This window comes from Macrotis lagotis, chromosome 7 (genome assembly GCF_037893015.1).
Source record: "Macrotis lagotis isolate mMagLag1 chromosome 7, bilby.v1.9.chrom.fasta, whole genome shotgun sequence".
Taxonomy (NCBI): Eukaryota; Metazoa; Chordata; class Mammalia; order Peramelemorphia; family Peramelidae; genus Macrotis; species Macrotis lagotis.
The window spans coordinates 118,259,657-118,287,516 of record NC_133664.1 but is presented as its reverse complement, the minus strand read 5'-3'; the positions used below and the strand labels follow the sequence as shown (position 1 = coordinate 118,287,516).

At 39.9% G+C, this 27,860-nt stretch overlaps 1 protein-coding gene across 2 annotated transcripts in view; it reads right to left on the bottom strand.

Moving 5' to 3' along the window:
* Positions 1 to 1,327: 1,327 nt before the first annotated feature.
* PLXNA4 (plexin A4) overlaps positions 1,328 to 27,860 on the bottom strand; it is a 610,123-nt gene continuing 583,590 nt past the window's right edge. For both annotated transcript variants that reach the window (XM_074193668.1, XM_074193667.1), the window contains 3 exons: positions 26,466 to 26,678; positions 12,972 to 13,122; positions 1,328 to 8,975 (listed from right to left, as the gene is read on the bottom strand). In XM_074193668.1, the coding sequence (XP_074049769.1) occupies positions 8,880 to 8,975; positions 12,972 to 13,122; positions 26,466 to 26,678 (460 nt within the window). In that variant the 3' untranslated portion in view covers positions 1,328 to 8,879. The remainder of the gene's footprint in view (positions 8,976 to 12,971; positions 13,123 to 26,465; positions 26,679 to 27,860) is intronic.

Sequence of the window (27,860 nt, the reverse complement as noted above, 5' to 3'; positions counted from 1 at the left end):
ATCAGAGTATTTCAACTTTAGTTTCAGCATTTATTCTTCCAACATCAGTGATATATTGTTGATTTGCTTTTGAACACATTTTTGGTTTAATAAACAGGTTGGCAAACCCTGTGTTGTCCTCAGAGTGACACCTCACAGTGATACCTCACTTTCAACCACTCCCTCCATACTGAGTATATTGCCAACACCCTTCTTTTTTGTTTTCACTGTATCTTTTCTAAACATACCCCTTCTCTCCCCTGACACTGTCATTACCCTGGGTCAAGCCCTTACAATGTTCTACCTGAACCATTTCAAGGGCCAGTTGATTTCTCTATGATCAGGGATGCTTGCTATTCTTTGCATTCTGTTTACTATTGTACATTTTCATTTCATTCCTTTTCTGAAATGTTCTCTCTCTCTCTCTCTTCACCTTTGTCTCGTAATTTCTTTGGTTTCTTTCAGGTCTCAGCTCAATAATCCTAGAGCTTTCTCTCAGAGATTACCTCCAATTTTTCCTCTCTATATTTTATATGCACATAGTTGTTTGCACATTATCTACCTTAAAGAATGTCCTTGAGGTATTGAGATTATTTTGGTGTTTCTTTGAAATCACAGAGTGTTTAACCTAGACCCTGTCAACCATGATAAAAAAAAGTTGTTGTTGATTAATAGGATGAAGAAATTTCTCAGTTTTACTGGAATTCTTTCCAGAAGAGTAGATAAGTACCAGGCCTTTTGTGTCTCAGAGGATATTGGATTGATAAAAGGAGCTTCTCCAAATTGATCTTCAATATACTAAAGACATTATAAAAATGTACTCCTAATAGATATTCACTAAATTCAATGCCAAGTGATTCTCTAGAGATGAGACAGGATGTTAACAGAAAAGATATTGGTTTAGTCAGAAGACTCTACTGGTAAAGAACCTCCCTGATAATGACCAGCTTTGTGATATTAGGTAAGTCATCTTACTTCTCCTTCCTCCTCAACTTTCTTACCTAGAAAATGGGGATAATAATACAATTTCATGGGATTGTTGTGAGGATTTTGTCAACCCCCAAAATCTATTATATAAATGTGAGTTATAACAAAAATGTGAGCTTTTAAGAACAGGATTTTGAAAAAGGTGTATCTTTTAAAGGTCAGACCATAAATGATTTTTGATTTGGAAAGCATGCAGTAGCATACTTGATAAAGTCAGACCTTTCTTCGTGGGTGTATCCTACCCCTACTCCAACCCTTTTTCTGCCCATACAATCTTGATTCAGCTATAAAAAGGAGTATTTGCAATAACAAATTTAATTTTTTTTTAATAAACTTTATTCTATATTACAAATAGGTTTTTTTTTGTTCTGGACTGCAAAATAGGAATGCCTTATATTTACATACACAGGTATACAATTAATTATAACAAAGGTACAGAAGCTTACCTTTACCAAGTAACAACTGGTTTCCAATTTAAATAGCATAGGTTTACTTTTTTAAAATTTAATTTTTATCATTTTATCTCACTAGGATAGTTTTTTTTCTTTTAAAAAACAAAAAACCAAAACCAAAACCTCCTTTCTAACAGATTTCATTCACATGTCTTTGAGGCTCATGTTAACACTGTTGTCTAAGGATATGTTTTTACAAAGGGTCAGTGTTTAAGGTGGAAGCTTTATTGAAACAGAAATTGGGGCTTGGAGATGATTGGGACAGAGATGACCCAGCTCCCCACCTATTCTCTGGAGTTCCACAGCAAATATTACAGAGACCCCAACTTGTTCCTTAAACTACCCATTTGCCTGCCCCTATCCAAACCAAGTATTAGTTCTTCCCTTTCTAATCTTGGGATTGAGCTGTGGGAGAACCCATCAAGATAGAAGTTTTGTCCTGGTTCTCCCACACTGCAGTTCATTTGGTGATGATCTTCACTCAGTGACAAGGCTTGGGAATGCCTGTTGGTTGCTATAGCTACCTGATGTCACAAGAAGGGCTGGTCTAGTTTAAATCCCAACAAGGGAGGGAGGGCTGTAGTCCAACACTTCATTCCCATCCTATAGAGTACTTGGCATTGCTAAGCACCAGAGTAACCAATGATCAGTCTGGGCTCTCTGGTCCTAAGTTCATGAAGCACAAATCCCACATCCTTCCCTTCCTTCCCCAATCTCTCATATTAATGGGGGATGGAGGGCAATGCCAGCCATTTTACAAAACTTGAAGTAATTGGTTTCCAAATGGAAACGGATTCTCTGAGGTAAACTAGCTTTTCTTAAACTAGCTTTTCTTGCTAAAGAACGGAAGGTTTAACAAGCCAACAGACTAACAACAGTAATCAGAGGGAGAAAATAAAAATATATATTATATCTATGTTTGTGTGCGTATTGAACTGCTGACTGGTCTGTTAATGTGAGCAGCTTTCTGTGTTCCCTTTGTTATTTTTGGTCAGGTAGTATGTTTTTTTTAAAGTTTGCTTTACTTTGTTCAGTAACTTTATTCTTTGCTTTGCCATCCTAGGGGAAAAGACACCCTCAAACTAGTTTTGAGAAATCACACCCACCACTATTGACCAACATCCTTATTCTGGATAAAGAAGCAGATGCATATGGCAGAGGTGTGTTATGTTAGGTTGAAGCTAGGGTAGCTGATTCTCTGTGTGTGTCAATTTAGGGTCAATAGGGACCACTTCAGTTTCTATTGATTCCACCTGCTACCTTCAGAGCTAGAGGGTGTCTTACAATTTTAATAAAGTATTTATCATGAGAAACCTATATAGTCAATGATCATCCTGTAAATTTATCTTACAGAAGCAAGATTAGTATAGGCAAGGCCTGGCCCTATAGATGAGACCAAAGGAGATGATCAAACGAGAGTTGTCCAGTGAGGGTCTACATGCTCAGTCACCATGTTAGACAATTCTTTTTATTTACTAATGTGATTTTTAAAAATGTTTTAATTGGTCATTCACCTGCCTGGAGAAGAGAAAATCTGGAGAAGCAAGACCCAAGAGTTTTTTTTCAAGAATTTGAAAAACTCTCAAGTTGAAATGGGATGAAATTAAGAGATTTAGAGGTCATGAAATCAAATGCCTCGATTTTGCACATGGTGAAACTAATGTGCCCAGAGGAAATGCGGATTGTTTGGGGTGATGTGAAAAAAGAATCCATTTTGAAACCCAGGTGATCTGACTCCAGATCATTCCTCTTCCCATTCCACCATGGCAGCTTATTCTGCTTGGCCCAAAGAGCAAACTAAGGATGATGAATGGAATTTACAGAGAGACCAGTTTTAGCTCAGCTTAAGGAAAAGCTTCCTAACAAATAAAGAAGAAAGTGGAAGCTGAATGACTAATTGTCAGAGATTGTATAGAGCTTTTTTTTAAATTCAGTTATGGATTGGTTTAGAAGACCTCTGGAAGCCTTTCCAACTCTGAGAGTCTGATTCTTGTAGACTTGCTCTGGGAAACAAGGATTTTCTTGGTGGATCAGGTCTTACTAGAATCCAATCCTTCTAAAACTTGATAGTGCTTTTTTTTCCCTAGCAATGATGTTGGGTGCTTGACTGCCTTATCAGTTTCATCTGTCATCTGTCCCTCACCTTTCCTCTTTTGACTATCAGTCTTCTAAGTGTCCTAGCCCTATCTTTTGTACTAGGGTGGGAGGAATCCAGAAAAGGGTGTATTGAAAACCATGGTACTTTCTAAGTACCAGGACAATGGAATGCATTTATTCTCTGGGGATTTCCCTGACCAATTTCATTTTTATTATTTTGGTCTATTAAAAACAAAATGATTCCCAGAAAGAACTTCCTATGGGACTATCCCCCCACATGATAATTAACCCAGTTATCATGATCTTCAGTTCAAATCGCCCTTCCTCTTCTTCTTCAGACTCAGATCATGTGGAAGAAATACACAAACAAAACCATTTTGCTCTGAATCAGGTCTGAGGTTATAACTCACCTTCCAACTGGGACCAAAGAGGAGAGGGTTAGGGGTAGTCTGGATCAGGCTGTTGTCCTTTGGAAAGAATCTGAACTGAGAGCATGATAGAATAACTTGGGACAGACACAAAGCAAAAATGTTTGAGGAAGCTACTTTTCCATCTGGCCTACATTAGTTAAGAGAATGCCCACAATGAGGAGATCCAAGATCACTTTTTTTGAGTTCAAGAGTTGGGTTCATCTTTGTTCTTATGCTCAGATCAGCATCTCATGGGGGCTTGACCAAAGCAATCATGGAAACAGCAACTGTGGACCTACTTTGTGGAACTGGCCAGATTAAGAATAAGTTATGATGCCTTTATCTATTTGGAATCATGGCCCTGCCTGAACTTTTTCAGGTTTCTAAGGGAGAGAGGGAGTGTGTGTGTGTGTGTGTGTGTGTGTGTGTGTGTGTGTGTGTGTGGAGAGGGAGAGAGAGAGAGAGAGAGAGAGAGAGAGAGAGAGAGAGAGAGAGAGAGAGAGAGAGAGAGAATGAATGAGAAGGGGTGTGGGGGAGACAGGAGTTGAGAGTGAAGAAGGACAAATATGATGGAGGGAGTAGCATTAGGAAGAAATAGGTCTGTAGGGGCAAAGCAGAGATAAGAGCATGCATCTTAGAGAGATTCAGCAGGCAGAGGCTGCCACACATGCATGAGATAGAAGAGGAGAAGGGACCCTGGAGGCATGCATGGTCATGAAGAGGGGCAGTGGAGAAGATGCCAGGCACCCTGAAAGCCACACATGCAACTGGGGTCAGGTACACAGGCACAGCAGGGTATGGAAGGCATCATACGGAAGAAGTTTGGGGTCTGGAATTGCAGGCAGAGGGGTTGTGTCATAAGGGCAAGGAGTAAGGCAGGTGGGGAGACAAACTGACATCTCCTTCCCCTCCCTGTGAACAGACCTAGGTAGAAACTATTTTTGCCCCCCAAATGTGAGATTAATTCTAAATTATTTTTCTTTGGCATTGAATCAGTTCAAACCTCTGTTTGTCCTTACTCACTAGTTCTAAGATGTCTCTTTTGAGGATTTAGGAGCACAAACAGAGGTGCCTAACCATGGTCTAGGCTATAGGGATAAGATAATGGGCTTTCAGTGTAAAAGAATAATTCTAATCCCAGTTTGTTGTGCAGGTGCAGTGGTCACCCCTTTCCCATGTGACCCTGGGGAAAGTTTCTATACTTAAAATCACTTTTGAGGGAAAAGGAAGCAAGTAAAGCTTTTTTTTTCCTTTAGGAATTCCAGAGATTTACAAAAGTCAAACTACTTTTAAACCATGCCAATGCTCCCAGATGGAGACTAGTCATGGGCATCAACTATGGGAACCCTCTTAGTCCCACAGAGTTTGCAGAAACAGTTAGCAGTATTTTCCTTCCTTAAGGATACAGTTTTCCCATTATAGTCAAACTATTATCACACCCATTCCTCCAAAGGGACAGACATAGGAGAGTAGGCAGTCCACCTCTCAGAAGGTCAGTTGAGATTCTAATTTAATAAGGTGAAAAAGACAAACAGTAGGGACAGAGGTGGGGAGAGCTGCTCTGTTCTATAGGCTCTCTGAGGACAGGAACTGTATCCCTAATGCTTAACAAAGGAAATGGCAAACTCTTAAGTCCATCTTAAATACTTGTAGATTGATTAAGCTACTATTGAAGAGGGGAGGGAGGAAAGATCAATTCTTTCCCCCTATTCTCTGACCAGAGATTTTAAGGTTAAAGTTTCCATCTTAACAGCTTTGACTCCAAAAGTCAGTTTTAAGATACAGAGGTGGCATTCCTAGGTCCTCATCCAATCTAATTCTCTTTTCCCAGAGATCTCGAGTGCTGCTTATTCCCACCTAACCTTTAGATGCTTTGGTGAACATGAAGAAGGCCCAGCTCTCTATTTCTCCTTCCCTCATCTCATCTTCTCAGTCTTTTCTACCTTATTTTCCTGCTGTATCACATGAGCACTATGAATCTGAATGAAACAAATAGAAAAAGTGACAAAAAAGCTTAAGGTGGATTCCAGCCAGGGAGATTCCTATCATTCTCAGGGTGTCTGGGCAAAGGGAAAAAAATGGATGCTAAAAGGGCCATAAAGAAGATAACTATAACAATTCCCCAAATCCTTCCTCTACAAATTAAAATACCATATCCCAAAAGAAATAGGGAGGTTGTGATATTGTGGCCTTTTTTCCCCTCCCTCTTCTTTTTTTTAAGGTTCTACATGTTTCTCTGACACATTTGGAATTTTTTCCCAACACCAAAATGGGGAGAGGGAGGGGAAATCCTGTACCGACAAAATATTATCAATAACAATAATAATAACATTTCTTTAAAAAATAAAGTTTCAACAGAACCATGACAACAGTATCTTTGCTGTTCATTTTTTTTCTAGTTGTGCAAAAAAAAAATTAAAGCCTATTCAAGCATACACATTCACGCCTCACACAGACAGTTTCCATTCGGCAAACTTGTGTTAAATAGGTTTGTATCTCCCTCATTTCCTCCCCAACCCCTTCACATGTGCAAAAGAATTTCAGTGGCTGGGATTCTTCCTTGACCAACCCCCTGCTTGTTTTGTCCAGCCTGCCTGGTCTTGTAGGATGTTAAGAGGAAAAGAGAAGCAATCAACTATAGAAAGTAATTTCTAAGTCTCTCCACCTAGCATTTCATTCACCAAAGCATTTGTTTTTTTTTTTTTTCATTTTTTCTCTCTCTTAAAATGAATCTTTTCACATTCCCCCACTTCTGTTTGTCACACTAAATATGTCCTTTATTCTCCTGTCAAATTCTCTGCTGTCCCCAGGATGTCACCATTATCTCCCTTCCCCACCTTTGCACCCAAACCATCAAAATCTGAAGCTTGGCAGGCAACTAGACTGACTTATTTTAGGTGGGTTATGTCTCCCCCATCACCTGTCTCATTTCCTCTCTTTTTTAACCACCAGTAATTGGCCAATTTAACAAATGCTGTAATGTTCTTAAGGTGCAAGATGAACCCTCACAAAAGTCAAGAATACATATAAAAAGAGAAACATTCCCAAACTCTGAGCCCTTCCCCAACCACACATGCACATGAGAGTGTTTGCACACATACTTTCCCAAACACCTTCACCTATCTCTACTCCCCCAAAGGGCTGCTCCAAAATGCCATCACTTTCATCTTCTCTCCCTACTAGACTTTATTATAGATGAGTGTCAGAGAGAGGTAAGGAGTGTAAGATGGTAGTGGTGCCCATCCCCCCCCCACCTTCACCAGCACATGCCCTGGAAGCACATGCTTCTCCTTGCCTACTGGAGTGGGGGACTGCTTGGGAATTGATGACTTCTCATTCTGATCCTAATGCTCTATCATGCAGTGTACAGTCCCTGGATGTATGGATGTTTGTATTGTCTGCCCAGGATTGAACTTTGGGTTTGATCAAAATTGAAGATGGATGGACAGACGACAGAGTTAGAGAGACTCCTCCTTCAGCTTCGTCCTTAGGCCAAGGTCCGCTATTCATCCTCATTAAGGTAAGCTGAAGGCTTGAGGTCAGCCAGGGTTTTGTTTTGGCCATCTTAAGGCTGTTCAGGAGCACCAGTCACAGGTGATGTCCATGAGGGTAATGAGGGAGGGAATTACAGAGAAGGCAGTTTGGATGCTGATGGAATCATGATGGGGGAGATTGTGTTAACTGGGCATTGGCCCCAGGAGCTGCTGGGGGAAACAGGGAGTGAAGAAGGCTGGGAATAATTCCTTTCTTAGAGGGAGGGAGGCATAGTACTGGTGGCAGCTATGGGGACAACTTGGAGTAGACAAATCCCAGACACAATCTATGTTTTAAAGTGACCCCTGATGAGCGATCATAATAGCTAATAGAAAGAGTTACTGTATCAGCAATTGCTTTCTAATTATCAAGTGTGAGATCCTGGGCAGAGATGAGCCAGTGAATTGGACCTGGGGAAGTGTTTGTGATTAATTTGAAAGGGAAGGTAGATGAAAAATAAGAAATCTTGTTCTAAGACAAGACAATTCCTCTGCCATCCCAAACCAACCCTTCTCTTCCCCAATACACTGCATTTTTGTGCTATTGGGAGTCAGATCACAGTTTTTCATAGAACCATAGACTTAAAGCTAGAAGGGACTATGAGAGACCATCTAGTGCATCTCCTTCATTTTACAGATGAGGAAACTGAAGGTCATACAGGTAGTAAATAGCAAAGACGAAGCAGAAGCAGAAGGGGGAGCTGAGTTCTCTGGGTGTCTTTTCCTGTAAGACAGGGATGTTGGCTTTACTCAGGGAGGCAGATGTGGCTTTCCTTCTCAAGGTCGTTGAGTGATGGGACCATTGGCTGAAGCTAGAGGTGGAGGTCAGGCCGAAGGAGAAAGCTGTGTCCCTGTCTTCCCAGCCAACATAATACTGAGTTCCTCTGTCCATTCTCTAGGTCATGGGTCCATTTAAAGAAGGAACTATGGGGAAACCAAAGGTAGTGACAGCAGCACAGAGATGACCCCTGTCCATGGGTATTCATCTCCATCTGGAGATATCATCATCCATTGATTGATGAAGGTGGGTCACAGCTGGGAGAGAGATCTCAGCTCCTGTGTCCTCCCGTTCGTTCCTACACCATGGTCTTCCTGTCCTGCCAGGATGACTTGGGGACTGGGTGGTTTGGTCCCATCAAGGGTGTTGGCAGAGCAAAAAAAAAGGAGAAGAGAGGAGGGAGAAAGAGAGAGTAAAATAGAGAGGAGAGAGGAAAGGGGAGGGGGAGAGAAAGAGAGAGAGAGAGAGAGAGAGAGAGAGAGAGAGAGAGAGAGAGAGAGAGAGAGAGAGAGAGAGAGAGAGAGAGCTGCTCAGGTGATGCTGCTTATAGCCAGTCGGAACTTGCACTTGGTAAAGATGATGATTTAGTCTGAGGCACGGCTTGGTATGTCCCCCCTCCAAGGGAGTCTCAGAAGGACAGTTCTCAGCTGTCTATGCTCATGAGGGTTATGACTTGTTCTAGTTTGTAGGCTAGTTTCTGCTTCCCACACTGGTCATCATGGTCCAGGGGTCCAAGGATCTGTAGAAAAGGGAGAAAGGAGATGGGTTACCTGTCAGTGTGTACCTTTGTATACTGGGGCAGGGAGAAGAAGGGGAAGCACTGTCATCAGCAATGCATGTAGACTCACAGACTCAGGGTGAGTGTAGTTATAGGGTGAAAGTATGAGAGCATACATGTTCATCCATGTGTGCATCTGTGTGTACATACCCATGCAGCAAGTCATACTATGTGAGCAAACTCTATTACTGGTGCAGAAGGGCGGTCTGGGGATATGTTCTGGTATGTATAGATGACTGAATACCATGCAACTGTGTGTGTGTGTGTGTGTGTGTGTGTGTGTGTGTGTGTGTGTGAAGAGAGAGAGAGAGAGAGAGAGAGAATTTATTTAAATACAAAATGTGGGAGTGGCACACTAAGTTACAGGAGATTGGCACTTTATCTGAGTGTATACAGGAAACAGGAAATAATGGGAAAAAGCTATATTAAAACCAACTGGTGCAAAGCTTTAGTAGCTTTGGCAACAAGCCAACTCACTTCTGTAGGACCATTTCTGAAGGACATTCAGGCAGTCAGACTTCTGCTTTGTACCTTTCCTGAACTAAGCTATACTATGGATGATAAGAGTATTTGTTCACCAGCCTGAACTGAACACTAACTAGCCACATAGGAGCTGTGTGACCTTAGACAAGTCAAATAACCTGAGTCTCAAGTACCTCAAATGTATAATGACTATGTCATAGTAGATAGGGCATTGGACTTGGAGTCAGGAGTTAGGAGAACCTGCTGCCCTAAAGTTGGTCTGTGAAGTTATGAGTTAGAGAAATAATGAATATTTGATGCTGACTTTCACCTGGAGACACTGTACCTCAGCACAAAGGCTCATACAACATCAGGACTGGAGGGAACTTCAGGCTAACTCAATCCCTTTTTCCCTCATTTTACACATGAGGAAACTAAGACTCAGAGAGGAACTAACTTGCCCACAATCATACAAGCTTGAAAATGAATATGGTTTTTGAGTCTTGAGTTGAGTGAATATAGGGTCCAGAAGGCCAAGCTGGAGAAGATAGCATCCACCTCATTGCAAATTCTGGTCAATAGTGTCTAGAAACTTCAGGAATAAAAAGGTTCCTATGAATGGGAACCCTTGAGAAATGGGAAGGGAAGTAAAGGAAGAAAAATGTGTGTAATGTTTGACTGTTTTTGGTGGTTTTCTGACATTCACATCTGCAGTGCCTGTATTATACCCATTTCACAGGTGACAAAACAGTCTCTAAAAGAATAAATGACTTGCCCACTGTTAGTAGGTGGTAGAGCTGAGACTCAGGCTGAGATCTTCTAGTTGCAACTCCAGAACTTTACAATGGGGAGACAAAGGGAGGGAAATTGAAAATAAGACAGTTAAGTGAAGAGGGAAAATGTAACCAAGAGATGGAGATGGGAAAGAGTAAGATATTTGGTCTATTGTTTCTTGCTTTTTGTATCTAATGCTTAGAATAGTGCTTAGCACATAAGGGTTTAAAAATGCTTGTTGACTTAATGTATTTAAGAAAGGGTACAAAACTTAAATGGAAAACTTCCTGTCTGCCTTCACCTTATCCAGAGCTCTTCACTGAGAAGAGACTGAAAAACAAACCTTGATTTTAATAGAAGTAAACTTTCATTTTCCATATGTTTCTCCCTATGCCCCACCCATTCACCTCAAACCCCAAACATTTAAAAAAGACTAGGACCCAGGTTAGGGTCATAGAGTGTTGGTCTTAGTCTCAGGAAGACCTGAACTCAGATCCTGAATTGGATACTTATTAGTGTATGGTTCTGGGCAATTCATTCTTTTTCAACATCTTTTTCCAGTTTATTCATCTATAAAATGATCATAACAACAACTTGCTTGGTTTTTGCAAGGATCTAATGAGATAATACCTGAAAATATTTGCCTTGAAAACTAAGGTTTTGCCTTGCAAGCTGAGTTAATATAGTTTATATAAATATAACTATTTTAAAGGTATTATTATCATTAATTAGGATAGACTTTATGAAGAACAAGATTAGGACTGGTAGTATGGAAAGTCACAGGTATCTCCTTTATGCGGCCATTCACCTGACTGTGTCCCTTGCTTATCATGGTGGGAGAATAAGAGACAAAATTCAAACTCCTTTCACCCTCCAACACAAAAAAAGAAAAAGTCTACCTAATTCTCTGCCCTCTGTTCATAAGTAAATTAAGTATCATCCAAGATTAGTTGAAACCATATTAATTGAAACATGTTGATATTATAAAACAATATGACCTAGAAAGATGGATATGTGGTTCAGCACATTTAGATGAACTGGTAATCTTAGGAACTAGAATTAGGAAGAAACTTGGGTTTAGAAAGATAGAGCACAGGATTCTTCTTTAGAACTTTATCCTGGCTTAGGGCCAGGAAAGCAAGGAGACCAAGTCAGTTCGCTCTTTTGGGTAGAATTCAAGTGAGCTGCCCTTTTGGGGTCCTCATAGCTGTAGCTATAATTTATTAAGGCTTAGCTTAGTAATAGCTTTATTATTAATTAAGCAATAGCTTTAGTCAGAAGATTATTTATTAAGACATTCTATTCTTGTATTATTGTTCTGTAAGAAATCATAAATGGGTAGACTTCAGAAAAGTCTGAAAAGACTTGCATGACCTGACACTGAGTGAAGTGAGCAGAACCAAGAGAACATTGAACACATTAATAGCAACATTGTGTTATGATCATCTATGATAGATTTAGTTCTTCTTAGCAATTTAGTGGTCCAGGACAATTCTAAAAGGCTTACTATGGAAAATACCATCTGCATTCAGGAAAAAACAAAAAACAAAACTATGGAGTTTGAATGCAGACTAGAGCATACTATTTTCACTTTTTAAAACTTGCTTTATGTTTTTTTTCTCATGTTTTTCCCCTTTAGTTCTGTTTCTCCTTTTACAACATGATTAATATGAAAATATGTTAAATATGATTATACATGTATAACCTATATTAGATTACTTGCTATTATGAGGCAGGAGGCAGAAAAATATGGAACTCAAAAGCTTACAAAAAGATGAATGTTGAAAACCATCTTTTCATGTAATTGAAAAAATAAAATAAAATAACATTCAAAAAATACTGTCTTTAATTAAAGCTTAGCGTTGTAGATACATAACTAAAATAAAAGAGTCCCTGCCTTAAGGAGATAACTTTTTCAGGGAAAATGAATATATAAAATTGAGTAAATGATAGATATAGCTAGACAGACAGACAGATGGACTATAGATAGAGAGATACATACATACATACATACATACATACATACATAGACACATAGATGGATGGATGATGACAGAAAGATTTGAAGTAATCTAGGAATTCAATGAGTCAGAGTGAGGACAGTCATTCCATTATTGATGACAGTGTATGTTGATTATGTTAATGGCCCTAACTAGGTTTCTCTCTTTGAACTGGATCATTCACTCAACCTTAATTCATTCTGGCAGGATTAGGGTTTTTTTAAAAAAGAGAGAGAATATAGTTAACCTGGAATTGGATCGGGGAGCTGGAGATAGGAAGAGCAACCTTGGAGATCAGAAAGAAATGACTTGATTTCTTGTAGTGCTCAGAAAACTGCAAGAAAATGGTTTTCCGGGATTGTCACTGGAAGTCAAGGAGAACTAGGAAAGACAGGTGGAGATGTTCATAAAAGACTGGGATTGAATCAAAAATGAGTAATGAGACTGGATTCAGGATTACTGTTCTGCGTAGTTTGTATCCAGATATTTCCATATATGGTTTGTGTGTTCTGATTTGGAAGGCATAATTGAGGATTCTTTGGGGGTTGGTGCTAGAGAAATATCTGAATCCCAAGAGCACAATATTTGCAGCAGAAATCCCCATATTTCTTGGGTGGTAAAAGCATCTAATAAGTGGTAGGATTCTATTGGAAGAATATTCTGTTTGGGAGAGGCTGGAGATTTGTCAGCCTTCTGTTCCCTCTCAGAAGCCCAGGCTTACCTCCTCACTGTATTTGCCCACGTAGGAGAAGATCTCGGAGAGGGCACTCATCGTGTTGAATTCATTCATGTGCATGCGGGATTGCTCAGCTAAATAAGCATTCATGTCCTGGTCACTGATGGCTGGCATCTTCCCAATGTCTGAGTAATATCTGCCAGGTTGGGGTGTGAGAAGGAAAGAAATCAGAGTCAAAGATGAAGAGACACAAAAAGGGAACCATGTTCACTTATCTACAGTCAAGGACACACTATAGAAACCTCTTCCCCCAGAAGTTGATGCCACTCCTGGACTATTTCTTACATTGGACAGGGTCTTTGTACCTCTCTCTTTTTCATTGTCTGGGTAATTCTAGAACCTCCAATTTAAGATGAAGGCCCAGTCCAAAGAAATCTTCATTTTTTTCCCAGATTGACCATCAGAATCATTTCCATGGGACTTTCTCTACCATCTCTCTCACCCTCTTTTCCAACTCTTCTTATATTTGTTGTCTTCCCCCTTTAGAATATAAACTCCTTGAGGGCAGGGGTCATTTTTTTTCTTTCTGCCTGTATTGGTATATCCAGCACTTCATATAGAGCTTAACTTCTGAATTCAATCTTTTTTCCAGTCATGTTTGACTCTTGGTGACTCCAAGATTCTGAAGTGATTTGCCATTTCCTTCTCCAGCTCAATGTTATAGATGTAAAAACTGAGGCTATAGGGTTAAATGACTTGCTCAGGGTCACAAAGCAAGGAAATGTCTGAGACCAGATTTGAACTCAAGAAGACTCATCTTCCTGGCTCCAGATCTGGCACTCTAGCCACTGTACCACTAGCTGGCCCAGTGACATAGAGTAAAAACTTAATAAATGTTTGTTGACAGACTGTTTGACCTTTGATCCTGGCAAGTCTAGTTTCTTCCCTTGTGCAAGGGAATGGGTTATCTCTTTCCTAGGATCATAGCTTAGAACATGAAGGGACCTTAAAGGCTATCTACTCCAAACCCTAGGTTTTACAGATCTAGAATGTGAGTCACAGAAAAGTTAACTTCCTTGCCCAGTGTCACATTACTAGTGTCTGAAGCAGGATTTAGACTTGAGTCTTTCTCATGTTCATTATCCAGAGATATATAACTTGTCCAGAACAGCCTGAACCAGATTAAAATGTAATTGAGAAATGTTTAACAAAATAAATAAAAATATAATACAACATAGATAATGTTGATTTGTGGTTTTCTAAGTCAATATGTGGCAGCAGGATCCATTTCTTTTTGAGTTTGATATCACTTATCTATAATGCTTAGCTGTCTCTCAAAGGATGCAATAGAGGGCAAGAATCCATGAACCTGAGATGAAGTCTCATGCTCTGTAATTGAGGCAGCTAAGTTCTCTCTTAGACTCTGTGACTGAAGCTCTCCTCTGCAATACTATCTTTTTTACTTTATTCTTTTTTTGTTAGGCAATTAGGTGATGCAGGGGTAAGGGCACTGGACTTGTAGTGAGGAAGACCCTCCTCAAATACCTCTTGGCTGTATGACCTTAGGCAAGTTATTTAACCTCTATATTTATAATATGGAGAAAAATAATAGCATCTACCTCCCAGGGTTTTTATATGGATCAAATTATATATATATATGTTTTATATGTATTATTTGTCCATAAACTTGAATATAGATATGCATGTCAGTATATATGTATGCATAACAGATAAGCATATACATTCACATTTATATATGTGTGATATGCATGCCTATGTCTGCATATAATATTATATGCATGTGTATGTGTTTATGTCTATATGTATATATAGAGATACATAGATAGATAGAGAGGTAGTGTTGTAGATCAAATAGAAAATAAAGTGGAGCTGGGGGCTGGGGGGATGAAGCCAGGCAGGGAAGAGGCATCAAGAATGCCTCCTTCCTATTTTCATCTCTGCTTTTCTTTCCTCTCCCATTGGAGAGAAACCAAACTGGCCTCAATCCCCAGGACAGTGTAGCCAGGGCACCAAACCTCACATGCATAGCAGCTTCACAGATGTCCCTTTCTACAGATGTAGCTGACAATCCCAATGTATTGCTATGCATACTTCAAAGACTATTATTAGAATTGGAAGGAATTTTGGAGATTACCTAATTTACAAAATGGAGGGCCAGAGAGATTCATTTGACTTGCCCAAGGTCATATAGATGCTAAGTGATGGGGCTAGAATTTGAATCCAAGTCTTTCAATCTGGGCCAGAAAGTGTAGAGTTTTGTCCACCCCCATAGAAGAGTATCTTCCAATTGGTTGGTTCCCATCAGGAAACATAATTTCTCATTCAAGTAGCCACATTTTCCTGATGTCCTCTTCCTTTCCAAAAGATGGAAGGGGAAAGGGTGGGGATGGGGGTTGGGTGGGGGTGAGGGAGAGGAGGCTGGCAGAAGGCAATCAGTCACTGTCATTTGCAGCTGTGCACTGCTGTCAACTGGTTAATTAGATGCCAGAATTTACATTTTTAATTTTTGCAATTTGACATTTTGTGCACCAAACTCCAATTCTCTCCCCCCCCATCCCCCACCTGAGAAAAGCTGCGCAGTTTCCTAATGAGGAGCTGGAAGGTCCCAGTGCACCAAAGACATTCAGTCCCCAATCTTCCTCATCTGACTCTGGAGCCCTCCCCTCCAACCCTCAAGATCTCTGGTTTTCTGCCCAACTTAAGGAGATCTAAGTCAATGATAAGCTTGATGGGGAAATAGAAGGAGCTTTTTGGAGAATTATGAATATAAGTCAAGAGTCCCTGCCTTCCACCCAGGGATCACAACTGGAAGTGATCATAAAAGTATGATTTATAGGTTATAAATATAGAACATCCAGTCTCTATCTTTTGGTGGCTACAGGGTTGAGGAAAAGGGCTGGGTTTGCAAGTCGCAGTTGGTTCTCTTCATTACTCCATTATTGGAGTATATTATTATTAATTATTGATTATGCTATTATTAATACATGATAATAATTATCCCAAGCTCCCTAAGGTAGGCTATCAGAGTTCTAATCCAAAAAATACTAGCAAACTGAGCAGACTTTGAATATGACCCTGGAATTATTCTTTCCTTTTCATTCCTGATGACATCAATATATTTCTAGATCCCCCTTCCCTCTTGAAGGTGAGGCTGATGCTGAATGTGAGATTCCAGTTCAACTAAGAATTCTCAGGTTATTCTAAACCTCCCATAGTTGAGAAATCCTATCCCAAAAGTGACCTGGAAAGATTCCTCCCATCTCAAATTTAAGAAAGGAGATCAATTTCCTTTCTGGACTTTTCTGTTCTAAATAATGTTGTGGGTTCATAAATATAGAGGTTGTCTTGGGATATGGGATATCTAGGATTATCACCTAACCCTTTGCCTATAACTAATTTGAACCCTTAGTCCACCAAAAGATCAGAATATTGACATAGAAGACATGAAAATGCTTCATATCATGTCTTAAGGCCCTGGGAGTTCCATGAATAGGTGATGTTCACTGGAGATCTGGGCATGCTCTCCTGCCCTTGAATCAGATGCTAGGTCTGTCTCTTCTCAATGACTTTAACCTTGGAGTCAGTTAGTCAGTATGAACTTGTTCTCTTCCCTTCTCTTTTTCCTATCAGTGCCCAAGGACTGGGGGACAGGTTGACAGGGGTGCTACTTCAGTGACACTCTAGATATCAGGTTCAAATGCCTCTGGTTAAATGACAGTTCAATTTACCGACAGAGGACACACATTGTAGATGAGGGCTGGATCAGTCTCAGGGAACCAAGGTATTGCTGCAGGGGCTCTGAGATTGAAGACTCATCACTGAAATTAGAACAGGAACCAAGGATCCAGGGAATGATGTACCCCAAAGCAAGGGGTATAAAAGCCATAAATAAACACTGGGAGAGGTTGATTCTCTCCCTAATTCCCCCCACCCCACATACACACAGTTGACTCATGTATATGGAGACAAGTTCTTCATGATCCCTTTAATCAGGCTTTAATCTTAAATTAGCTCTCAGTTTCTCTTTCTTTATATAGGCAGTTAGGTGATGCCATGGATAGAAAATTGGGTCTGGAGTCAGGAAGATCTGAATTCAAATCTAGCTCAGATACTTTCTAGTTATGTGACTCTGGACAAGTCATTCAACTTTGTTTACCTCAGTTTTCCCACCTGTAAAATAAACTGGAGAAAAAAAGGCACCATTCTAATATATTTTTCCAAGAAAAGTCCAAATGGATTCATGAAGAGCTGGGCATAACTAACAACATAATTCTTCCATTTTTAATGACCTCACATCATAGATTTAGAATTGGCAGGGAACCCAGTGCCCCACCTTGTTCTTTAGATTAGGAAACTGAGGGGGCAGCTAGGTGGCACAGTGAATAGAGCACTGGCCTTGGAGTCAGGAATACCTGGGTTCAAATCCGACCTCAAACACTTAATAATTACCTAGCTGTGTGGCCTTGGGCAAGCCACTTAACCACATTGCCTTGAAAAATCTAAAAAAAAAGTTAGGAAACTGAGGCAAAGAAGATTAAGTGATTTACCCATAATCACACAGATATATATATATATATATATATATATGTATATATATGTATATATATGTATATATATCAGAAGCAAAACTGAACTCATGTTATCTGACTACCCCTAATCTGTTTCTATCATTCAATTAATAAAGATTTAAATGGTTACTATCAACCACTAGAAATTTATACAGTGCCTACTAGGGGCCAGGCACTGTGCTTGATGAAATGATAGAAAATCAAAGAATGAAGCTATCTTTGTTCCATTCAGAAAGAATGAATCCCTATTCTTGAAGTATATTTCTTAAGTGAAATGATTGATTGACTGATTCATGTTTATCTTTCATTTTTACCCATTAAGCCTTAAACTTCACTTCTTTAAAAAATATTATCTTCACATCATACCTGAGGAACAAGAAATTTTTTTCTTTCCATTATATTGAGGAAAAAACTGAGGTATCATGATAATACCTTTCTTATAAAAATGAAACAAGAAATATTGGATAGCCTCTTTAATCTATTGTATAAGGCCTTATCTTTAAATATTATTAAAATTCCTAATTGTTTTCCTCTAAAAATAAAAAATGCTACTTTTTTTGAATGAGGAAGGGGAAGGGCAGAGGAAGGCTGTCTTGTCTTTTGTATATGAATAGGTTTTTCTTGTGGTGAGAAATAGGTTTGCGGGAAGGTATTTGTACTTCTCACATGCTTTCCATTGTTATCAAGAAAGCCTCTAACTAGGATTAAAGCTTCTGTCTGTAATGTGTGGTAAAGACTTATCTGATAAAACCTTGGCCTTGTAAGAGTCAAAGTCTCTGAATTTGGGGAGAGAGGACATTGGTTTGAATCCTAGGACTGCCATTTATGAATTTCATCTGCAAAATGAAGAGGCCAGACAAACCACCCTCCAACATTCCTTTCATCTCTAATTTCTGTGATCCTATGATTTTTACCACTTTCCCAAATTAAGCTGATTATCTGTACACAGTCCAACCTCGCCGACTGCCTTTGGATGGACCATCATGGGGCTGGGGGTGGGGGGTGGGGGGTGGGCAGGGGCTTGAGTTTCTATCTCATTTGACCCTGTTTCCAGCCCTCCCCCAACTTTCTGTGCCAGTTCCTGGGGATCCTGCCTCTCAGGTGCCTCTGCTGCTCCCTGCAGGGTGGAGCCGATCCAACCTTGATCCTTTGTCCCCTTCCTGCAGTGCCCTGCAGATCTCCCACACCCTCACTCGCACCACTCGAGCCGATAAAGAGACCCCACTGTGAAGCTCTCTCTGGTGTGTGCACAATCGCCTCCCTTTCAGCCCTTGCTGTGGTGGCCTTTGTGCTGGGCTCCTGTACAGAGACAGCTTATTGATTGTGAAGAATGCAATTAAGCCCTGTTAATGAACTTCAAACAAGTGTTCTCAGTCAGCTGGCTATGCAGCTAGGAAGGGAAAGGTCAGACCCAGCCCCTCTACTCCAATTTCCTCCTGTGAGATCCTTGCATGCCAATGAACTGGTTCCCAGAAAGACTACTTGTATGGGACTGAACTGGATGCTCCCATGGCCCAAAGATGGAGTAGTGGGGCAAGGTGGCGATCCTCCCCAGACTTACACCAGCAGGCACTGGTGGACAGAAAGACCGGATGGGACTATCTTCTTACCTGATATAGCGGGACTGTTTGGATGATTTTGCCATCATCTGAGCCTTCCTTTAGCCATTTCTGCACAACCCATGTTTATACTGAGTTTAGGTATGAGCTCCCCTCCCTTCCCTAACCACTCAACGCTATTCCTACTTCTTGATAACCCTACTCCTGTCTTCATTTATATAAACTACCAACTTGGAAAGGTAGTAGGGCATATTGGGAAGAACAGTAAGTCTGTAATCATTAGATCTGAGTCCAGATTCCATGTTGACTCTTACTATCTATGTGATCTTGGGAAAGTCACAAACCTCCTTGGGCTTGTTTAATCCTCTCTAAATGAAGGGGGGAGGTGGACTAATTAAATTTTGAGGTATATTTCAGTTCTAAATAAGTGATCCTAATATAGAACTAAAACTGGAAGCAATGTTAGAAACCACTCAGTCTAAGCATTTTACAGATGAGAAAACTGAGGTGCAGATATATTAGGTAAATTACCCATTCTGGAAATCTGTGGACTCTGGGAGTTGCTTACTAGGAGGACCTGGAGTTATAGGTAAGACTGGGGATTTTCCTGGGTCCTACTTTCTTTCTTTGTGGAATAGAACATATAACTCCCCCATTAGGAGAGAGAGAGAGAAGATAGCTGTGATTTCATTTTAATAGAAATTCCTGGGTGAGGAAACTTCTTTTCTCAATACAGGGTAACCTTACAACCCGAAGTATTGGAAGGTTGCCATAGAACTGATGGTCACACAGCTCATGGATGTCAAAGGTGGAGCTGGAGCCTTGCTCTTCCTGGCTCTGAAGTCAGTTTTCTATCTACTGTTCAAAGACTGCTCCTCTCCCCCATCCTACCACTTTCCCCTTCCTCTCCCTCTCCCCCTACTCCTGCTCCCCCTCCCTCTACTCCTCTCTCTCTCTCTCTCTCTCTCTCTCTCTCTCTCTCTCTCTCTCTCTCTCTCTCTCTTTCTCCCCCTCCCCATAAAATGAATGGGGTTGGATCTGAAGTTACCTGAGCTTTCTTCCTTAACCTCTTTGAGACGTTAAGCATACTGACATCATCACAGAATATTAGAGCTGGAGTGGACCAATACTTCCTGAGATGTTGATCTTATTCTTCAGCTATTTCAGTTCTTCCTGATTCAATTTGGGATTTTTTTGGGAGTTATGCTGGAATGGCTTGCAATTTCCTTTCTCCAATCCATTTTTACAGATGAAGAAATAGAGGCAAACAAATTTAATGACTTGCCCAGGGTCTCAAAGCTAATAAATGTCTGAGACCAGATTTGAACTCAGATTTTCTTGACTCTAAGCCAGCACTCTTTCCACTGCATCACCTAGTTTTCCATTTTCTGAGATTAAGTTCCCATAAATTTTTTTCTAAGTTTGGCCTGATTTCAAATATACGTGGTACTTTGTATCTAGTCTAATTTGTTGTTGTGGACCAATATTTTAAATAACTGTAGAAGGAAATAGTTAACAGGATAACAGGATATCTTGTCTGTCTCTTCCAGAACAATTCAAATGGTTAGATTTTCTTCTCTAGCTCATTTTACTGATGAAGAACTAAGGCAAATAGGATTCAGTGATTTGCTCAGGGTCACACAGCTAGTAAGTATATGAGGCTGGATTTGATCTTAGATCCTTCTGACTCCAGGCCTAGCACTCTATCCATAGTGCCACCTAGGTTACCTCAATTTATTTTCAGTAGAAGTCAGAGAAAAGAAGCATTGTTTTTAAGGTCAGTGAAGGAAGGAAATTCATACTTTACTAATGTGGGATGGTACTTGGGTTGCTAGGCAAGACTAGGTCAGTGATGGCAGAGGTGACCAGAAGAAGGGAAATCTCTTTCAGCTTTCTCTGGACTTGGATAAAAGTAAGCCTCCCTTTTTTATGCTAGTCTACCCACATGGAGTTTGTACCACATTTATTCTTATCCTCTGTAGAAACATATTTTTCCTGGTACTAAACAAGTCTTCATATAAGTTATCTTTGTTTATCTTTAGTAGAAATCAGAGAAAAATGACAATTTTCAGGCAAGGATTTATTTAAGATTTGAAAAGTACCTTACAAATAATGAGATATAATTTGATCCTTACAATAACCATGGCAAATAGGCACTAGTATTATTACCATTTTAGAGATGAGGAATGCATACATCTAATCACTTTCTGAGGCAGTATTTAAACTAGTTTTCTTGACTCCAAGTCTAATGCATTATCTATTATACTACCTTAGAAGCCTTACAATCTCCACATATCATATGTCGAGAAATTATCAAGGAAAACTGCCCTGATACCCTAGATCCAGAGGGTAAAATAGAAATAACCTCCTGAAATAGATCTCAAACTGAAAACTCAGTAATATTATAGTTGAATTCCAGAGCTCCCAGGTCAAGGAAAAAATATCACAGTCAGAAAGAAACAATTCAAATTCTGAGGAGCCATAGTAAAGATAAGCCATGAGACTTAGCCACTTCTACATTAAAGGACCAGAGAGTCTGGAAAATGATATTCTGCAGGGCAAAGGAATTAGGATGGCAACAAAGAATCACCGATCCAGTAAAACTGAGCATAATTCTTTGGGGGAAAATAGACATTTAATGAAATAAAGGACTTTTAAGCATTCCTGGTGAAAAGATCAGAGTTGAACAGAAAATTTGAATGACAAATATTAGAGACTCAAGAAAGCATAAAAATGGAAACAGAAAAAAACAAATCCTAAGGGATTCAAGGATCCAATAAGATTAAACAATCTGTCAGACAAATGTAGAGTAAAAAGTACTTATAGAGGGGTATAAGAGTCGAGGGTAGGAAGACAAAATAGAAAGGATGGAATTGGTAAAGTCCTTCAGGTTTTGGACATAAGGAAGAATCTAAAGTCCACCAGCAGTAGTGATAGTGAAGGGAATCTGGGAGGCTGTAATAATAATAATAATAATAATAATAATAATAATAATAATAACAATAATATTTTTCCTTCATTCTCAAAGGTGATCAGGAAGGCGATAACATGACAAGCACTTGAACTGGATTTGAATGAGGTGGGGGAGGGGCTATGTTAAATCACTCACCTCACTTTCTCCTCCAGAGCCAATCTGGGTCCAGTGACCAGATATGAATCAGGATGACTGGAGATGGCCCTGGATGTGAGGCATTTGGGGTCAAACTTCCATTCTCCTGACTCCAAGGTCAGTGCTCTATCCATTGCCCTTAACCTAGCTGCCCTAGGGAGACTGCAATGAGCTGCTACCAAAAGACCTTGAACTAGACATAGGACAGATGGGTAGATAAAGATTCTCTAGAAGACAAAATTCATGGTATTTTGTGGTAGAATCAGTTAGCTTCAGTGCATTAGCCTCTAGAGAGTAAGACTGGACAAGCTCTGGTGGGCCTATTTCTTGGATGGCACAGACCCAGGGGGAAAATGAGTAATATTCAATTTCCTACCATGAAAAGAAGAGCAAAACTCAACTCAGAGAATATCTCTTTCTTCAAGGAAATTTGTAGAGCACATACATGCCAAAGTTAACTATTAATAAATCAATCAATATGTGTATATATATATATATATATATATATACATATATATATATATTATGAGTGATTCAGGTATAGCAAACAACTCTCAAGTATCATGGAGCTATGATCTAAAGATCTATGATAATAGAGCTATGATCAAGCTCTAAAGCTTGAAGGGATCTCAGAGTCAAATAATTCAACCTTCTCATTTTAGAGATGAGGAAAATGAGACCCAGGAAGAAGTAACTTGTCCAAGATCACACCCCAAGGAGTTGACATTCTGAAGTCAGCTACTTTTTATACTGATGTTTCTAACATAGCAGCTGCCAAGGGCTCAGTGTGTGGTCAACACCTGAGGTTCTGAGAAGCTGTCCTTTAGAGCCTCAGGTTTGATCTGGGACTTACTGCATGAGTCTAAAATAATCATAGCATCTTTGCCTCAGTTTCCCAAAGTAGGATGGCCAGACAGCCAGTTAGTTTCAGAGACTGAAAGTTAAATGGATTCATTCCTCCTCATTGACAGGGATGCATCTGGGGAATGAATCACCAGTTCTCTCCTTGCTGGTCTTCGGTTCACTCTCCATCCCTCAGCCCCAGAAGTGCCCAGAGGAGACAGGAAGAGAATTTGGGGCCTCAAGCAAGAGAAAAGGTGGCAATGCAGGGAGTCCCATTGGTTGCTAAGAAACTAGTGGTGTAAGAAATGGAAACCGTCAAACCACTCCTAAAAATAACCAAGTGGACCAGGGTTGCTCGTGACCTGCAGCAGCTGCGTGAGAGAAATCTCATTTAACACTGAGCAGAAGGGAGACCATTAGCCCAGTATGGGTCCTTGTGATGGCAACACCTCTGACAAACTGGTGTGTTAAGGGGGAAGGGTCCCTTGGGAAGGTGCTTCAAAAAGGTTTCCACACTCTGATAAGTCATTGAAGGGGAAGGTGGGGAGGGAAGGGAAGTAAAGAGAGAGAGAGAGAGAGAGAGAGAGAGAGAAATGTGTATGAGAGAGTTGATGAAAAATAGAGTAGCAGCAGCAGCAGCAGCAGCAGCAGCAGCAGCAGCAGAAGAAGAAGAAGAAGAAGAAGAAGAAGAAGAAGAAGAAGAAGAAGAAGAAAAACAAGAAGGAGGATGAGGAATGAGGAGGGAAAGGAGGGAGGAAGAAAGGAAGAACAGTCAATAAAATCTCATTTACTTTACTTATTTACCTCCCTAGGTCTGGAAGCTCTGCTGTCATGAAGTATATAAGTGGGTACCCAGTACTGATCACCTCTATTGCCACACCTCTTTTTACCAGCAAGGGATTAGACCATACTGCAGAGCCCATTCTCAGAAGAATGCGTCTACTGTCTGGGTGAAAGGGATTGAGAGCTTTGAGGGTATCTTAGACACAATCAAACATGAGGGACAAAAGAAGCAGCTGCAAAATAATGCTCTCTCCCAGAGAGACATGACTTAATGCTTAACACACACACACACACACACACACACACACACAAACACTCCAAGGGGGGAGGAGCAATGGTAAAGATAGAAAGAGATAGTGAGGGGAAAAATCACAATTCTTTTTGCAGTGCTGAAACACTTGGGCAGGTCCCTGGTCCTGGGGATTAGGACTAGGTCCCTGGAGGACTTGTGTTGCTTTGGGGGTAACAGTATGCAAAGCTTTGCTCTTTTCCATTATCTCTTCTTCCTTTTGTAAAAATGGGAACTGGTTCCCAGGAATATGCAATAAAAATGTCTCCTTTTGGGGAAAAATATGGGTACATTTTTCTTTTCCATTTTAGGACATAGGAGCATAGATTTTGGTATTTTCAAGCTTATCTAGTCCAACCTTCTTATTTTGAGACAACTGAGGTCCAAGAAGGTTAAATGACATTGAGGTAACACTTTAATAAATGGCTGAATAAAAATTTGAACCCTTGTTTTCTGATTCTATTTCTTTCCACTGTTTCACCCTTGTCTCCTATATGAAATATTTGTTCAATATATTGTAATTATCATGATGTGACCCAAGGATTTGTTCAAAGTGATATAGAAAACTAACCGAAAGTATTTTGAAATTGGAACATAAAACAACTGGAAAGCCTATGCCTCTCTAAATTGTTTCCCATACATATTTGTTTTTGAAAAAAGTACTACATTTGAAATTACCCTCATGATTTCCATTAGTGCTTTGAGATCCCTAGAGAGAAGGAAGTGTATCCAAAATTCAAAGAATAGAAGAAAACCATTACCAATAACACTGGATTGGGATTTGGGAGAACCTGAACCTGGATTCTGCTTTGTGACCTTTGTCAGCCTTGGCAAGTTCCTTGAACTCATTTACCCCCATTATAAAATGCCATAAGATAATAATGGCAGGGTTTAATCAGAGGTTTGCTCCAAGATATCAAAATATAGAAGGCTCTGAAATCATTTACACACCTTCTAAAGGTAGAAGTAATGTTCCTTAGAATGTTAGTAAGAATGATTAGTTAAACTAGGAAGCTTCCAGATATTTCTTCTCCCTGTCTATAACATCTCAGGTTCTTTTCTCTCCTACTCTATTATTTTTTATCAACTCTTTTCTTGTCTTAGAGTATCAATCTCTCTCACCCTCCACCTGGCAATGAATTTGTCTTTAGAAGTTAATTTGAGGGCACATTTTGTGAAGCTTTCCTGAGCTTGACCCCAAATGATAATTATAGCTCTGGTTCAATTCTATTTCATGGAGTTGTTGCAAGATTTAAATTAATTAGGACAGGCTCTATTAGATTTGGCAAGAGATGGTTCTAAGATTAAAGACTCGGTTTTCATTCAGATTTTGGCCTCATCCTAAGCAAAGTCCTATTCTACAAGTCTATAGGATGTAGATGGGATTTGGGGGTGGGTAAAGTCAACTGTTTCACAGATGTCACAACATGGAGCTGTGTGTTTGAATGTAGATGGATCACTACAAAGTACTATTGAAAATGACCCAAAGTGGATGCCAGTGCTTCGGTGGTGGATGGATCACTACAAAATACTATTGAAAATGACCCAAAGTGGATGCCAGTGCTTCGGTGGTCAATATATTGCTATTATCATGATGTGACCCAAGGATTTGTTCAGAGATATAGAAAAGTAGCCCAAAGTGTACTGAAACTGAAACACAAAACAACTTGATAGCCTATGCCTCTCTCAAAGATCTGGGAGAGAAGGCCTCAAATTATTTACAGGAGGAGTTCCTCACCTGAAGCTTCACAATTCACATGGGGCAGAATTAGGAGGATGGTAGAGTAGAATATGTGTGCTGATAATACATGAGTGGGAGGGAGCTATAAAAGATTACATAACCATCTTCTAACTTTCTGTATCTTATATAAACATTTTAATCATTGAACTTCAGGGAGGGTCCCCATTTGGATTTAGCTATTTTTTCCCTCCTCTTACCACAGTTTGAAATTCTAGAGAGCCTCTGAAAGTGCCCAGTGGATAAAGCACTGGACCCAGAATAAGGAAGACCTGATTTCAAATTTGACCTCAGAGACATATTAACTATGTGAACTTGGACAAATTACTCACAAATCCTGATTTCAAATCTGGTCTCAGATACATATTAGCTGTGTGACTTTGGACAAGTCACTTAACAAGTCACTCAGCCTCAGTTTCCTCATCTCTAGAATTAGGATAATGATAGTATGCATTTATCAGAGTTGTTGTGAGGACCAAATGAGCTAATATTGGTAGAATACTTAACAGACTTAAAGTTCTATAGAAATTCTAGCTACCAGTTTGTAATAGGTTTCTTATCTGATCCAATGAAATGAAATATTCCCAAGGAAGCATCCTCATTTTGATCTCTCCACTCACAGCACTCACCTCTCTACCCAGTTCTTATAACTGGGGATATCCTTGGCATAGAGCAATTTATTGGATGGGGAGTCCTTGCCCAGGCGGTGTTCTGACGTGGAACAGGAATCCATGAAGGTCTGAGCCACCACAGAGAGGCAGGCGTCAGTGATGCTGTTCTTGTGAATGTCAAATACAAACTGGGGGTTCTTGATCATGTTGACCCAGAACCTCAGTGGCAAACTGTGAGGAGAGAAGAAGGAAGGGGGATAGGGATGACTATTAGCCCTGGATTGGGAGAAAAGATAAGATGCTGAGGTTGGGAAGAAGGTGGATTCACTAGATTCCCCCCCCCATCTTCTCTCTTTCTCCTTCAATGATCTGCCAGAGGGTAGGTGGGCACCCAATCACTTCCATTTTACACTTCTTAGCATCAACTATCTTTTCTTTGACCCTCATATTAAATAAAGTTTAATAGGGAGAGAAAAGTGATAGTTTATTGCATTTACCAGTAGGACTCATGGAACAACACGTGTTTTGTGTGTGTGTGTGTGTGTGTGTGTGTGTGTGTGTGTGTAAAGGTGAGTAATCTGGGAAAGTGTGTGTGTGTGTGTGTGTGTGTGTGTGTATGTGGTGAAAGCAAAACTCAGAGTTTGAAGAGGCTTCTCTTTTGTATGAATTTAAGAGACTTGTGAAGGTTTACTGCATAATCAAGTCATCCTATTCCTTAAGGGCACTTCAATGTTTGATAAATGGTCTGAGTGATGGGGGTTAGAAAGGAGTTCTATGAGTTCATGAAGAGTCACAGACTATTGAAATGTTAAAACAACAGATAGCCTGGACCAGAAATAAAAAACACTTTAGGAAGAATGCAAATTCCTTGTGAATAGTAGGGACTGCTTCATTCTTTGTACTTCCCCAAGGCCACTTAATGGATGCTTGTTGGATGATTGAAGTCCACTGCATGTCACTCTCTGTGACCCCCCCCCCCATATCTGATTTCTCTCTTCTTCAAACTCTTAGATAGCAATCACAATATGGGATACATGTTGCTTTGAATTGGAAAAGATCTAAGAAACAATCTTGTCCAGACCCTACCTGACCAAGTATATCTTTAAAAAAAGTCATCTGGCCTTTGTCTGCAGATCTCAAGTTCAAGAATAACCTACTATCTTCCTAACAACCCATTTTTTCAGAACCAAGGTTTGAACCCAAATCCGCTGACTTCAAACCCAGAGATCAATATCAGATGGCCTTTAATATATATAGTTATGAATATTTGCACACATTATACGTGTATAGATGTAAAAATAATTTATGTGCATAAATTTTCTATCTCCTCCAGTGGACTGTAAGCTTTCCAAACACATGGACTTTATCTTATATTTCTCATACATGATATTCCTTTTCCTGTCTTCATACTAT